Source organism: Podarcis cretensis, assembly GCF_951804945.1.
Source record: "Podarcis cretensis genome assembly, chromosome: 5".
NCBI lineage: Eukaryota > Metazoa > Chordata > Lepidosauria > Squamata > Lacertidae > Podarcis > Podarcis cretensis.
Genome location: NC_137174.1, coordinates 4,905,635 through 4,922,021, shown reverse-complemented (window position 1 = coordinate 4,922,021; position 16,387 = coordinate 4,905,635). Strand labels below are relative to the sequence as shown.

At 42.5% G+C, this 16,387-nt stretch overlaps 1 protein-coding gene across 3 annotated transcripts in view; it reads right to left on the bottom strand.

The window, feature by feature from the left end:
• PACSIN2 (protein kinase C and casein kinase substrate in neurons 2) overlaps positions 1-16,387 on the bottom strand; it is a 51,160-nt gene that overhangs the window by 18,449 nt on the left and 16,324 nt on the right. For all 3 annotated transcript variants that reach the window (XM_079975312.1, XM_079975313.1, XM_079975314.1), the window contains exons 2-5: positions 11,609-11,717; positions 2,723-2,879; positions 1,487-1,722; positions 251-406 (exon numbers count right to left, since the gene is read on the bottom strand). In XM_079975312.1, coding sequence (XP_079831438.1) covers positions 251-406; positions 1,487-1,722; positions 2,723-2,879; positions 11,609-11,665 — 606 coding nt within the window. In that variant the 5' untranslated portion in view covers positions 11,666-11,717. The remainder of the gene's footprint in view (positions 1-250; positions 407-1,486; positions 1,723-2,722; positions 2,880-11,608; positions 11,718-16,387) is intronic.

Genomic DNA, 16,387 nt, shown 5'->3' with positions numbered 1-16,387 from the left:
AATGCAACAGGAAGAGAAGAACCCTTCATACAAGTGAACAGCAAAGTGAGAGTGAAAGTGTGCACATGTACGCTCCAAATACCCTAATTTGAATAGAATAAGGATACTAATAAGATGAGACAGAAGGTGACAATTTTTTACCCTTGTGCTGGGATCACTTATATTTACTAATCTACCTAGTAGTATTTCAATTTTTCCACCTGGAAGAAATGCTTGCAAAGTCCCGTGTTCAGAGTAACACACAGTTTACCTTAAGCACGTCCTGTTTACTTTTATCAACTTTGTCCTGCAGTTTCTTCAGTTGTTCTGGATTCAGGGCTGGGTCAGCTTTGCTGTTAGTCTCTCTGGATACGGCCAGCTTTTCTTCCTTGCAGGCTACATGATATGCTTTCTTAGCAGCTTCGACCTAAGTGACATGTTTTAACAATAATTTCACCTTTCTACAGCATCACTAGAAGCACCCACCATAGATTAGAAAGTTTGAGGGGAAATATTCTTGTAGGACTTAAGGAGGTATCAAAATATGTTCAGATAACCTGATCATTATATTGCTGAAAAGTACAGTGACTGCGTACTTTTGTGTACAGTGAGCCAAACTGAGGCGCCAATAAATACCCTTTCACACCTTACACACGTGAAGAGGTCTTTGTGTAGTTAACACAGCCCTGTTGCTGGTCCTGACCCCATTCATGAGGTAGCCACTGGCCCTGCCCCTGGACACCCAAAAGGCAGTATATATGTTTGCAGGGGGAAAGCATATGTGAGCAGCTACCCTGCAAGCATTCCCGCAGCACAGAAACAATGGAGAATTGTTGGCTCATACAAGACGGAAATGAGACTTCCAATCCACAGATACAACAAAAACTTGTAGTCAAGGACTTAAGCATGTTTGGCTCTCTGTGGCTTTAAGACCAGAGGGAAATGAGCATTGGCCGCAATTTTCCTAGAGAGTGAGAAAAATAGCAGTGGAGCCAACTGCTGCAACATTACTCCATTCCTGACTTTTGCTCTCACCAGGAGGAAAGAAGAGATTCTCGAGGAAGGCACAGGGCCCTGCTGCATTCTCCAGTCAAGAAACAACACACTATGGGCAGGGGAAAAGATGAAAGAAGAGGGAGAACTGGATGCAAGAACATTCAGTTCTTCCTAGAAAGAGATCAACAGTCCAGCCTACTGTGTCTCTCTGCTTCAAAGACCAGAAAGCAAGGAGGGGACATGATCAACAGTGGAGCGGGCTCTCTCAGAAGGTGGCAGACTCCGTCACTGGAGGTTTTTAAGCACAGGTTGAATGGTCATCTGCCCTGGATGCTTTAGCTGAGATTCCTGCATTGCAGGGGTTGGACTAGATGACCCTTGGGGTCCCTTCCAACACTTTAATTCTATGGTTCTATGTGAAAGCACCCAATGCAGCATGGACACAAGAGCACGGAGAGGTGGAATAGTGGACAAAGTTGCAAGGAACACCCAGTACATAACAATCACTTACCTCTTTTAGCTTTTTGGCCCATGGTTTCTGAGCTTTCCTAAATCCATCTTCAGCTTCTTTTGTTTCCTTAAATCCACCCATTATTTGCTTGTGAAATGCCTCCTTCTGCCAGTTCTTTATCTTTTCAAAGTCTTCATTCATTAGGGCACTTTTTACTTCTATGTGTAGTTCACTCACCTTTTCGGCCTCAGACATAAATGCATGCCAAGCCTTTTCAACGGTACCATACTGCGGCCCTGATCACAAAGATGGGGGGGAAAGCAGCAAATGAAGTCATTTTTCTCACACTATCCTGAGTTTTTAAGGGAGGACTATAGCAGGCTTCCTCAACCTCGGCCCTCCAGATGCTTTGAGACTACAATTCCCACCATCCCTGAACACTGATCCTGCTAGCGATCATGCGAGTTGTAGGCCAAAAACATCTGGAGGGCCGAGGTTGAGGAAGCCTGGACTATAGTGACTACATTCACTTCACAATAAAGCAGTTAATGGTTTACTGTGAACATACAGAGGCCTGACAACACCTAGTGTGTCTGTTGTGGTTCCCCAGAATAAGCCAGGGGGTCCTTAACACACCATCTGAGACCATGCAAAGAGGCTGAAAGGCAGGAGGGTGCTCAATGCCTTCTAGATCACCCACCAAGATTTCAGTAACGCAGCCTAGGTCTGTTCTTTCCATCAGGATCAAATCCTATATGACATACCCTATAACACCAACCTGGCATTAAGCAGCAACACCATAAGACTGGTCAGATAAGCTTAAATACTCTTTAATTATCGATCCCTACCCAAAACAAGAATCAGGGAACCCTTTGGTCCAAGGATATAACAGGTATATAGTTTTAGGTACCCATTATGAGTGAACCTGCATTCACTCTATTTTTTCTCTCTTAAACCTTCTTAGAAATCAACTCCAGGACCTATATTTGTGTTTTTCATAACTTGTTGGGTTCTATTATTTCACCTTTTTTAAATAGAGGGCTAATTTAATTAAGAATAGCTAGACTCAAGTAAATTACCAAATCACTTGTGTTAAAAAAAAGTTGGGTAGATTTTGAAATCTGGACAAATAGCTACTCACTGACATTTTGGAAAAAGCATGGTATCCAGGGTTACTGCACTTTTTTCAGTGCTTCCTACTAATCCGCTAAGTTCTCCTAAGTAATTAAGTGGACTTGCACACTGCCATCGATACAGAAAACATAAACATGCAAAATAGACAAAAGTTCCCTTTACCCTTTTCTACAAGTTGTCTCCACCTTTTCGCCCATTCAGTGAGCTGCTGTGCATAGCCCTTTTCTATCCTTGCACGCTCATGAATGCAGTTCATCAGATCACTGCAAAGTCTATGACCATCATCAATGCGTTTCACTGTCCGCTTATAGTTTCCAACCTAAAAAGAGAGACAGAAACATTTCTATAAACACATCTACGACAACAAATACAACCTCCTATTTAAAATGGAAGCCAATTTCTAGAAACGTGACAACCATTATTTGGTTAATTACAAAAATGAAACTTGTACTGAAAAAAAGTTTGTAATGCCAATCACAAGTAATCAAATACTATTAAATGACCACGATTCTGAATGCAGTGAAATATTCCCTAAATACATTCGGTATGTACCAAGGAGTCCAGATTTGAGACAATTCCAATTTTTAGCTATAAGCAATCTTGCTGCACTTGATGTGTTAAAAAGGTAGGAATTTTCTTATTTAAGAAAGCCAACTTAAAGTACCATAATCACCTTTCCTAATACTATTTTATTTGTGTTTCCTATTGAGGACCAAATCCAATTCCCATACACACCTAGAACTTGTCATACTTACCAGAGTTCTGTTAGTTTGTAAAATCATCATCATCATCATCTAACAGTTACATTCAGATGAACAATTGAGCTAGCTAGGAATGTTGAAGTGTTGTTGGCCTTATTTGTAACCAGCAGCATATTTTTCATATAAGACAAAGCCTAGAGCACAGTCTGCAAGAAAGATCTTAAAAATCAAGGCTGTTCCATGGAGCCAACACTGCCTTTAAGATCAGTGGCAGACATATCAAATACCTAAATAAAGGGGAAGGAGCACACAAGGCAGGAAAAAGTTCTACCAGAAATCACCTTACCCTTGCAGGAAAAGAGGAGGGGGTTGGAAGAGACCATCCTCACCTACCGACCTTCAACAGATTGAGGTTGAATCCTGACAAGACAGAAGTACTGTTTTTGGGGGTCAGGGAGCGGGCGAGTGTGGAGAACTCCCTGGTCCTGAGTGGGGTAACTGTGCCCCTGAAGGACCAGGTGCGCAGCCTGGGAGTCATTTTGGACTCACACCTTTCCAGGTCAATTCTGTGTCCAGGGCAGCTGTTTACCAGCTCCACCTGGTACGCAGGCTGAGACCCTACCTGCCCGCAGACTGTCTCGCCAGAGTGGTGCATGCTCTGGTTATCTCTCGCTTGGAATACTGCAATGCGCTCTATGTGGGCCTACCTTTGAAGGTGACCCGGAAACTACAACTAATCCAAAATGCGGCAGCTAGACTGGTGACTGGGAGCGGCCGCCGAGACCACATAACACAGGTCTTGAAAGATGTACACTGGGTCCCAGTACATTTCCGAGCACAATTCAAAGTGTTGGTGCTGACCTTTAAGCCCTAAACGGCCTTGGTCCAGTATATCTGAAGGAGCGTCTCTACCCCCATCATTCAACCCTGACACTGAGGTCCAGCTCCGAGGGCCTTCTGGTGGTTCCCTCACTGCGAGAAGTGAGGTTACAAAGGACGAGGCAGAGGACCTTCTCAGTAGTGGCACCTGCCCTGTGGAACGCCCTCCCACCAGATGTCAAAGAGAACAATAAGCACCAAACTTTTAGAAGACATCTGAAGACGGCCCTGTTTAGGGAAGCTTTTTAATGTTTGGACTACTATATTTTAATATTTTGTTGGAAGCCGCCCAGAGTGGCTGGGGAAACCCAGCCAGATGGGTGGGGTATAAATAAAAAATATTATTATTATTACCCTGTCCTGAATAAGGGTTTGTCCACTGTCCTTTCCTCATGCAAGAACACAGGCATCGGCTCCAAGGGTGTATGGGGTGGGCAGCAGAATTGTGAGGACTGATCTGGGAATGAAAGCTTGGAGTACCCCATAGGCTTTACTTTTAAGCATGGAGGACTGGCCGGAAAAAATATGGATCCTGTTGGGCCGGAGCCTCTCCGAGATTTGGGGTCTAACATTAAGGACTATCAAAAAGGCCGGCAGAGAGGAATTGAAAGAGATTTAAGAGCCTCGGACATGAGATCTCCAGGCTAAACAGTATATTAGACTGATGAACATTTGTTGGGGACTGAAACCGGGAAAGGGGCAGGTGGAGTCTGGGAATCCAAAGGGTACATAACTATAATTTGCTTTGTTTTTACTTTGCTTTGTATGGAATTTGGGAAAGCCGTGGAAGGGAAATTTTGGTCGACTTTAGGAAAAATGTTTAAGAATGAGCAATGATGTATAAGTACTGATGTTTAAGTTTGGATATAAGGATTTGTTGAATTAATAATTTAAATTGGAATACAAGAAGGGGAGGTGTGAGGAGGTCTGAGAAACAAGTTAAAGGAAAATAAGTAATTGAAGTTTTATGTGTGTTTTTTTGTTTTTTAAGTTTTGGATTTTTGGATTTTTGTTATTTTTTGTCCAATTTTGTTTTTGTGTGGTTTTTGAAAATGCCAATAAACATTCATTAAAAAAAAAAAAAAAAGATCTGGGAATGAAAGCACTGCTTGTTTCTAACTGCCAGTCACCTAGGAGCCAAATAGGACTACTCTGGGGGGGGGCTTATTGCGGCTTCCTGGGAGCCTCCAGGCTGCTGCACAACTTCCCCAGAGTCCACCTAGTCAACCAGTTCATTGCAGCTAGCAGGGGACAAGACTCTGGGGAGATCACAGCTTCATTCTGCGAGATTTGAAAGTCACAGCAACAACCCCCTTAGGGTTTCTCACCCCATCCAATTCCTTCCCCACCCACCTGCCATGCAGACCTGCCTCTGAAGCCACAGAAAAGGGTAGGAACTGCCCGAAGGCAACATGCCCTTAGGCACACTGCTATGGTTCGGCTTAGTGTGTCATCCAAACCCAGGCTTGTGGTTTAACATAGCACAGCAGCAAAATGGTTGTAGGAGCAAAGCTGCCACTATCTCCTGCTCAGGAGCCTGCACATTTGCTAGTTTGCACTAAGACATGGTTTGACATGGCAAAGAAATTCATACAAATGTTTTTCAGTTGGCAACCCTCAAAGGGGCAGGAAAATGAAGCTTAGACTCTCACTGCTACTAAAAGGTATTCTGAGCCCTTGTAGTTTCTGCATTGGCAGTGCCACTTAGAATAGGAGAGAAGCAGCCATGAATCACGGGAGACTCCCTACAGGAGTGAAATTTGAAGTCCTCTTAGCGTACAAATACATCTGCCAAATATTCTCACTTACAAATGAACCTGTTGTCTTGCCAAACTCAAGACAGACACCATGTCCTTGTTGTGCATTCTCTTCTGGCAATACACTTGCAAGTATTTCCACTTAATACGGAGTACATCATAAGTGACGTTTGCAACTGGCACAGCTTATACGGAACAGTATCACCTGATGCTTTCAGAAGGGGAAACCCTTTAGACCTTTGGGTCCATTGTAAACAATCTGCTTTTAGCACTATCCTCATGTACACAACAGTCAAATCCCTAATGCTATTTACTCGGTATCTACTAAATCTTATATTGTATTGCTAAGATTCACTGGTGACCTGCGGCATCTTTATGTAAGCCACACTTAAGTTCAAAGTGCAATGGGAGCTGCCTATAAACCATGAAGGTGGTTCCTGGATTGAACTTCCACAAACTGCAGGCAGGTTTCATGGGAACTTCACAGGAAATTAACTTGTATGGCCTTGGAGAGTGTGGGGGAGGGGAGGCAGAAGGTAATTAAATACTGTAGCCAAACTACTGTACTTTTCCGTGTGTAACACGCCCCCGTATATAAGACGCCCCCTATTTTGGGGGACTAAATTTAAAGCAGGGATGTCTGACAGGTCGACCGCGATTGACAGGCCGACCTGCGGTTGTTAGAAGTGAGTCGCGGGCTCATTTTCGTCCATGGGAGGAAAAGGAGCATTCGGCTCCGTCCCCTCCCTCTTTTCTTTATCTGCGCACAATTTCAAGAGGGGTAGATCACTGCCAGATTTTCATTCTGTGAGTAGATCACAGTCCCTGATTTAAAGAAAATGGGGGGAGATGCCACAGAGTTGTTGAGCTTTTGGGGGGGGGGGGAGATTGTTGAGTTTTTGAGTTGTTGAGCTTTTTTCAGGGAGGATTGACAAGAGTTGTTTTTTTGGGGGGGAGTGCCCAGTTGCTGAAAATATCTCACCCAACTGAAACGCTAACAATCCAAAGCAGCCATTTACACATCCACAAATAACTGCAAATAACTCACCCAACTGACAAAGCAGCCCTTACAGCAGACACCATTCACCCACCCAATCACAAGATCCTGTTCACGGCTGCAACCAATCGCCCGTCCCCCCTCTGCACCACCCATGTATAAGACCACCCCCCATGCTTAACTTTAATTTTGAGTAAAAAACCCTCATTTTATAACACAGAAAAGTACTGTAAATGAAAGTCAGAGATAAAAATGCAACCATGAACACACTTCAGTAACTTTCAAAAAGTTTTTATATTTTTGTAAATGGCTTTTCGGTATTTTACAATCCTGCAGTATATAATTTTTATGTAATAAGTAAATAAAATATCTGATATTTAAAGGCTGCATAATTCCTACAATAGCAAAGTTATCTAGAGGCAAATAGTTGTGCCTACACAAGCAGAACCTGAGGCTCTATTCAGACAAGCCAGAAAGCAGTAGGATGAGCTTGCAATGCAAATTACAGGCAATGTATGGTCCAGACCTGTTCATCTGCTTTTGTATCCCATCCTCTCAGCACTTGGGTCATAGCAAATTATTATCTAGAGCTGGAACAACAGGTGTAAATATGGTTTGCCAATTTGGACATCACAGCAAACCACAAATGGTTTGCAAACCGTAATTCACCATAGTTTTTAACTTTCTGATTCCGTTTTGCCAGCACCACAGTCTGTTGTGATGACTGAATAGAGTCCGGGTTCTATCTGCAAAACAGGAATCTAGTTTAAAAAAAGAAACAATGGGCCATGATGATACTATGCAAATATAACTGAGGATGGGAGGGGGAAGCTACTGGGAAATTTATTCTGCTTGGCTGCTAAAGATAAAAGAATGTGTCATTTGTTTTCAGGTCAAATGCTTCTGATGGAAAATAGCCTCTGAGAGCATTTTATAGTTTTTGATCTTTGCAATCCGGCAAGCAAAATTTGAACAAAGCACTGTTTACAAAGAAGATCCAAAAAGTTAACCATACTTTGTTTTTACTAAGTGGAAAGATGTTACCAGTTGGTTTCCTGTGCTTAGCATACACAAAGGCAAAGACCTCCTTGCGATAGTTTGCTTAAGCAGAAAATGAAATGTAGCAATACTTCAAAACCTTCACATTTTTATCCCTAGTAGCAGAACATGAAAGCTGGAAATTAAGTTTTTAACATCGGTATTTTTATATTGTTTGGGGCAAACGAAATCTTGAGATTTTGCTAGCATATCTATAAATGCAGCTGGTGGAGAAAAGAGGAAAATTCAGCTTTCCACCAGGTACGTTTCTTCCCACAAGGTCTCCCCCATTTAGTTATTTTGTAGACTACATCTGGAATCAGTTTCTACTTGTGTTATAATCAGCAGGCAGAAAGCTACTTTGACATGGACCAAGGGCTTAGACACATTCAGTGGGCTCTCTCTTTAAAACAGCAGACAATTTATGTCATATCAAAATGATTTCTAAAAATCTCAAGTCTGAAAAGCAATCCCAAGGATAGATTCTGAAGTTCATTTGGTATGTGGAATGAGCTGTGAAACTCTTTCACTTCCAGCCAATGGCTATTGCGACCAAGTGCAGAACATCACAAGCTTACCTACTTGTTACCTTCCCCAACATTAGCTGGATTACTGGCCCAGTATACCTGAAGGAGAGTCTCCACCCCCATCTTTCTGCCTGGACGCTGAGGTCCAGCGCCGAGGGCCTTCTGGCGGTTCCCTCATTGCGAGAAGCAAAGCTACAGGGAACCAGGCAGAGGGCCTTCTCGGTAGTGGCGCCCGCCCTGTGGAACGCCCTCCCATCAGATGTCAAAGCGATAAATAACTACCTGACATTCAGAAGACATCTTAAGGCAGCCCTGTTCAGGGAAGTTTTTAATCTGTGATATTTTAGTGTATTTTTGGTTTTTATGGAAGCCGCCCAGAGTGGCTGGGGAAACCCAGCCAGATGGGCGGGGTACAAATAATAAATAATTGTTGTTGTTGTTGTTGTTGTTGTTGTTGTTGTTATGTGTTATATGTGGGGCTGCCTCTGAAGACAGTTTGGAAACTTTTGGAGGCTTTTGGTTTTGATACTTTTGGTTGCCCTTTTTTGCAAGTTATCTAGCTCCACAACAGCCTTTCTGAGAACAGTACGTTGGGCTATGCCTTGGATACTTCAGCCCTGCTTCATCCCTATGTGGCATTCCAAATAGGGTCATATAATCAAAGTGTGTAACAGCATTACAACACCGGCGATTTATTTCCCTTTTTCCCTTTCCTAATTATCCCTCTCACAGAATTAGTCTTTCACAGGTGCTGCATACCAAGTTACTGTTCTCATTGTGCTATCGCTTTCTCCTCCAGTGTTCATCAGTTTCAGTTACTTATCAAACCTAAATTGCCATTCTGTTGGTCAGCTCCCCAGTTAGAGAGATTTCATTATCCAGAATAACCTGAAAACTTGACAACTTTACCACTCAACCCAAACTTCTGATGATTAATGAACAAGTGGAACAGCACTAGTCAGCTTAATTGAAACAGGTATCTTTCCCAAATATTTCACGGTAAAGACAAAGAATTAAGTCAACAACTTCTCCGAAAATCTCCTTCACCTCCCCACCCTAAGGGGTAACAAGGGTAGAGCTCTATTTGTGTTTGACTGTAACCAAGCTGGTCCAAAAGGGAGGCACTCCTGAACACCCCGCAAATAGCTAAGAATGAAACATATGGGGTAGGGTAAATGTACTGTTAGCACAAAAATGTGATATTTTTCACAGTGGAAAGACTGACAATGACAGTGCAATTTAAAGATGCAGTCTATCCAGACACTTTCAGAGGCACACCACTTGTAACAGAGGTCTGTAATTCAATAATGTTACTCCCATCAATGGTTACTTTCCCCAATGAGGACAGATTTTAAATCTAATGAACCTGCATATTTTTAGCCTGCTCCTCCTCTGTGAAGGTCAGGGTGGCTTACATTACAGTGAAGTTCCCATTTTACCTGTGCAACACCCTTATGTGGTAAGCTAAGTGGACATAGTAGGGTTAAAGCCTCAGCGCCTAGGGCTTGCCGATCGAAAGGTCGGCGGTTCGAATCCCTGCGGCGGGGTGCGCTCCCGCTGCTCGGTCCCAGCGCCTGCCAACCTAGCAGTTCGAAAGCACCTCCGGGTGCAAGTAGATAAATAGGGACCGCTTGCCAGCGGGAAGGTAAACGGCGTTTCTGTGTGCGGCTCTGGCTCGCCAGAGCAGCGATGTCACGCTGGCCACGTGACCCGAAAGTGTCTCCGGACAGCGCTGGCCCCTGGCCTCTTAAGTGAGATGGGCGCACAACCCCAGAGTCTGTCAAGACTGGCCCGTACGGGCAGGGGTACCTTTACCTTTACCTTTAAGTGGACATAGTAGCTTGCCAAGGCTGCCAAGAAAGCTTTACAAATGGACAGAGACCCGACCTTAGATTTACCAGACACAAACTGAAAGCTCTACAGGCCAAAGCTTACATAACTTGTGAGAGCAGCACAGCTTGACAGCAACATGCGGGGGGGGGGGGGGGGTTTGGGGGGGGGTTTACCAAGGCAGATAAAAATCGTAGGCTCATGTGTTTTTAAGATTGTGTTTTAATGTTGTAACCCATCCTGGGACCTTAGAGTGAAAGGTGGTAGACAATAATAATAAGCAATAAATAATCTTTTTTTATGTAAAGTATAAAGTCAATACTGAACTGAGAAAACACAGGCAGAAAAAAGTCTAGTATATGACTTAATCAATTTACACATTTTGTATAGCATTGAATCCAATAATTGCTTAAACCGATTAACTGAAACCCTGATAAAAGAGAGACAACCAATACAGCTGTTTTAAAAGAGGGTTTATATGCAATTTAAATGGAACATCAGCAGTTGCATTTTGAACCAATTGATGTTTCCGAGTTCAGTGTCAGCCCCACATAGAGGGCACTGCAATACAGTGGGGCCTCACAAGACGAAAAGAATCCGTTCCGCGAGTCTCTTCATCTTGCGGTTTTTTCATCTTGCAAAGCAACCCTATTAGCGGCTTAGTAGATTAGCGCTATTAGCGGCTTAGCGGCAAAGCGGCTATTAGCGGCTTAGAAAAAGGGGGGGAAAGCGAAAAAAATCGCAAGACTCGCAAGACGTTTTCGTCTTGCGAAGCAAGCCCATAGAGAAATTTGTCTTGCGAAGTGCCTCGAAAAACGGAAAACCCTTTCGTCTAGCAGGTTTTTCGTCTTGCGAGGCATTCGTCTTGCGGGGCACCACTGTAATCCAACCTGGAAGTTACCAGAGCATGGAGCACAGAGGCCAAGTCATTTCTGTGCAAAGGAGGCCATAGCTGGTGAACCAGCTGGAGCTGGAAAATGACACTCGTGGCCACTGAGGCAACCAGAGCCTCCAGTGAGAATGCTGAATCCAGGACCACAGCCCAACCTGTGAGCTGCTCCTTTCAAGGGAGTGCAACCCCACCTAGAAAATGCTGTTTCTCCAACTCCCAAACGCGAGCACTCAGGGCACATAACACATTTACCATTCAGCCTGATGACGAGTTCTGGAGAAGTCAAAACCCAGCACACTCTTTTATGGTATTTTGCTTGGTCTAATAAAAATGTCGCTCCAATACAGATTTTGGGGTTTCTTATGGTGCAACATAGCTCTTCCTGTACTTTTAAAAAACATATTGTTTCCTTTTTTTTCTTAATTACCTCCCAGAAGCTGTCACTAGGAACCTCTTCAACAGAATCATAATACGAGTCAGACATCTCTACACACCCAGTGCAATCCGGAGTCTTGTAAATATCAGTTCTTCAAAGTCTGTAGAGAGGAAATACAAAGATCAGCGGAACAAAGAATTGAACTTGCACATTTTTAAAGAATTAAAATGATTGTAAGTTTGCAGTGGAGAGGAAGTGGGGGGAAGAGCCATATCTGTTTTATGTATTGTATTGTATTGTATTGTATTGTATTGTATTGTATTGTATTGTATTGTATTGTATTGTATTGTATTGCATTGGATTATACAGAGCCATATCTGGCAGGATTGAACTGTCAGAAGAGGTAAATACTCAAGAGAAATATTAAGTTAATGGCTTGGTTCACATGTCACGGTAAGCCAAACTATGACTTTTACCAGGACTGCACAAACATGCCGGCTCCAAGAAAGGAACTCACATCCACTTTTCTCCTCTGCAGCCAAGTCAGCGTTTGGATTAGCGTATTGTCTGAACCCAGAATGCTGGTAAAGCTCTTTCCTCCTTAACCACAGTCGGTACCCAGGAACAAACCTTCTCTACAGATGGTGATGAAGGAGCAGACAGCTCACCCATGAACCCAGAGTTGGATGATAAGCCAAACCAGGGTTTAGTGCCGTGCTGAACTGACCAAAAAAGGACAAGAAGGAAGCAGAGTGTTTGCAATCTCCTCCCAGAAAGCAAGGATGTTCACATTAAGCCAGTTTGGTTTCGCGTTATGTGTAAACAAAGCCCAAGTCACCTGTTTTGCATCCAGTCTCCAGGCAAAGCCAACAGGTCTAGGGGCAAGCAGGTCTTGGAGCTTCTGCAGTCAGAATACAAACACCCAGGGCCAATGTACCAGCAAAGTTACATTACAGCACTTAAATCAGGCTCCCTAGAAAACAGACAAGGCTGTTTTCTAATTTTAAATGGCATTAGTAAGGATTTTTAGTCCCCTCCTTTCCTCATGTGCTCAGGTCGACTTGGACTATATTCCATCTACTTACAGAAATCATTTTTTTGTTGCCAAGCTTGAACGTTCTTTGCCGACCATCTCACCACCACCCGGATCATAATCAATGCATGTCAAAATGCTTAGCAAAAGCCCTTAAATTTGAGTTCAATGCATACAGAAAAGTGTTTTCATGGTTGTCAGTTACAAAATACATCTAGATATCAAGTACAGAACAAGGTGAATATCATGAAAACTGCTATTCATACAGACCAAAACATAGCCAAACCTCCATGCTGAGTTCTAGCTAAGGATTACACTGCTACTACCAACATTTTGAAATTTTAGCTGGGCAACTCTGAGAAACAGACAGCAAAGAGCTTACCCATAGCAGCCTTGGCTCTATTTAAATTTCTACTGTCCCAAATTTTCATTTGTGATGAAGAAAGTCATTCAAACCTCCAAATTATAAGATCTTTTTCAAACTTATATACAGTAATGTCCTTTTGTTTTTAATAAATTGGCTTCCGAGACCAACCTTATGGAAATATTTACCTTTCAGAATTCAGCCTTTTGACTTTGTAATGTTTACATGCCAAGGGAACCCGGGAGTGGTTAATACAGCAATGAAGAAACACACACTCTTTCCAATCAGACAAGTCATAATATTTTTTGAATAAAGCACTTTCTTCATGATACATCAAGTTATGCTAATATTAATTTTAAGGCTTGTACATAGCATTGATGCTACATGGTGAGAAAGTAGGAACAGGCATATTTGGGGAAATATTATGAAGTCATAGCAACGACCACACCAGAAAAATCTCTACACACACAGGACTTTTAAAAAATAAACTAGATACTAAAATACCAACATTTAAGCTAGCGATGACTCACTCCAGTCTCCTACAATACAATGATTAGAAGAACAGCCAGTACCTTAACATATCTGATGAAAGAGATTGACTTTGCCTTCCCCCACTCAGCACAAAAGCAATTGCCCTGGAATTTATCTCTACAGCAGTAGAGAAGCGTAAGTGGATTGTGTTTCATCCTTAATAGTCCAGACTACTTTTTAAAAATGAGGGAGCTCTGACACATTTAGACTCAGTTTCACAAAACAAAGCTGTATAAAAAATGAGTGGAAATGAATTCAGTATCTCAAAGGGAAAGAGTATCTCACTCATTCTTAGAATATTAAAAATAATTAACTCACATCAAAAGGCTTGGCAAAATTACTTATGTGTACTCTTGATCCAGATTTAAACCTACCATTCTTATTTATGTCGCATAATTTATAAACCACTTGACTGCAAAAACAACCACCACAAAGTTGCATGTTCTTCTTCAGCTATATGCTATACTAAGCCAACTTTGGAAAAGAAAAGTATTTTGAACAATGGACAGCTATTGATTCTTGTGGACTACTTAAAGGAGCATTCAGATTTTTAAATCGCCTAGCCTTCCTTTAAGCTGCTAGCCTTCCAAGTCTCACCCAAAGCACGGAAACTGTTGAGCTCATGCTGGAAACTGAACCCATCAAGGTTGGAAGCCAAGGGCATCTGTGGGAAGAGAGAGCACGAGAGCGGCAGAACATGATGAGGGCAGCCAGGCCTCTGTGCTATGGCAATGCCTCCCCATGCGAAGTTCAGGGAAACGTTGGCTCAGAATTGGGGGGAGAACCAAACAGGAGGGACAAACGTGTGAAGTTTTTTTGAAGGGGGAATGACTGACTTTGGCAATGGTGCTGCTCATCTCAATCTCAACAGCCACATTTTTCTCCATGGAATGCCATCATATCATGACACCGCATCATTCTGAGGGGCTTCCAGTAATGATTGCCCTAATGACCATCTCCTAACGATCAGTCGGCTATTCCTAAGAATTTTAGGAAATTATCTGTATAGGATCGGGGGTTACACACAGAATGTCATCATCTATATTAGTTACCCACTTACACACCCACAGCACAATACCACAGTGATGCCATTACAGTGGTACCTCGTGTTAAGTACTTAATTCGTTCTGGAGGTCCGTTCTTAACCTGAAACTGTTCTTAACCTGAAACACCACTTTAGCTAATGGGGCCTCCTGCTGCCGCCGCGCCGCCAGAGCATGATTTCTGTTCTCATCCTGAAGCAAAGTTCTTAACCTGAAGCACTATTTCTAGGCTAGCGGAGTGTGTAACCTGAAGCGTATGTAACCTGAAGCGTATGTAACCCGAGGTACCACTGTACAACTGTTAAAAGTGAAATTATAAAATTTTCCATAATTTTAAAAGATACTGAAATGACTAAAAATCAGACTGGGAAAATAATGTTGCAATTATATGCACATTTACCAAGAAATGCTTCAGCTCAAACACTCACAGGATTGGGCTGTAAATATAATATACCTCAAAAGTATCAGAAAGAGGCCAAACATGTTACCTAGAAATAGTACTACAGGTGTAAGTTTGGCTGAGAAAACGTGGTGTCAAAGCACAGCAAACCATGATTGCTTGAAATAGAATATTTGATGACGTGGAAATAAATTAATTGGCATTTCCAGTACATTATCAACCTCTTCAATGATTATTTGATAAATAATGACAGTGATGCTTTCTAGGAAATGAAATACCCACAACAAACAAAATTTCGATAGCTTAAAAAAGGCATCACTTTACTAACTGGATAGAATAAAACTGATCAGATACTTTGATCAAGAAGCCTAGCCTCAGTTAAGGCTATTAAAAACTTACTAGCAAGTTGCCTGCAAGTCAATATTTTTAACCACAATGATCTCGACCAAACATGCTTTAGCTCATGTCTGAACATAGTTGTAATGCTCCAATATGCAAAACCTGACTGCAGGGGTTTTAGGATTAAGTAATGGAGAATTATTTTACAGGAAAACATTTCCCTGCCTGGCTGATCACATGACCCTATTACATAATAGTCTCCCATGCTAATGTGATGTTTTAAGATCCAAGCAGATTAGCTGAACTTAAACTGAACTTTGATACACACATCGATGTTCTAAATTGTTTTTAAATAACATCCAAAGTTGATTACAACAGACACTTCACACTAGAGGACGATGCTTTCACTTTGACAAAATTCACTTTGCAAAACTGACTCCTTTCTACTGACTGCATTCAAAGGCAGAATCTGCACCACTTCATCACTTCCTCGTCCCAAAACTGCTTCCTCACCACTTCCCCCTCCCAAAACTCTTTCTAAGACAATACCAGAAGCGACTTTCTAAGAACAATTTAAGCCTTGAAGCATCCTTCAATGACTCCTCCTGGACCATGAGCAGACCTACCCATGCCTATCATCTTAGACCCCAGCAAAATACTTAAGTTCCTCATGACATACGGAGATATTTGTGGAGGCAAGCTAGCATATTTCTAGTGAAAATTCTCAGGGACAGAACACAGCAGTGGAGCTCAGGAATACAATTTAGGATGCAGTGCATTGGGTACAAAAACTGTTTCACAAAATACCAACCCATTTAAGGCATGATCTGACAGCAAGTGTCGGAAACCTGTGACTCTCCAGTTCTTGATGGGACTCCCAGCTCCCATTAGTTCCAGCCAGCATGGTCAGTGGTCTGGGTTAATATGAGTTGTAGTACACCAGAACAGGCAGCAACCATTTCACACAGGGGTTCCTTTCCTGGCCCACATGAGCATTGGTGGTGTGAACAATTCCACCCTGACCCTGTTACGCCTTCCTCCAGAGCCAAAAGTTCCCCTGCGTCAGTGATCGCATGTCAAGTGGATGTGCCTGAAATGGTCGCCACCTGGATCTGGAAAG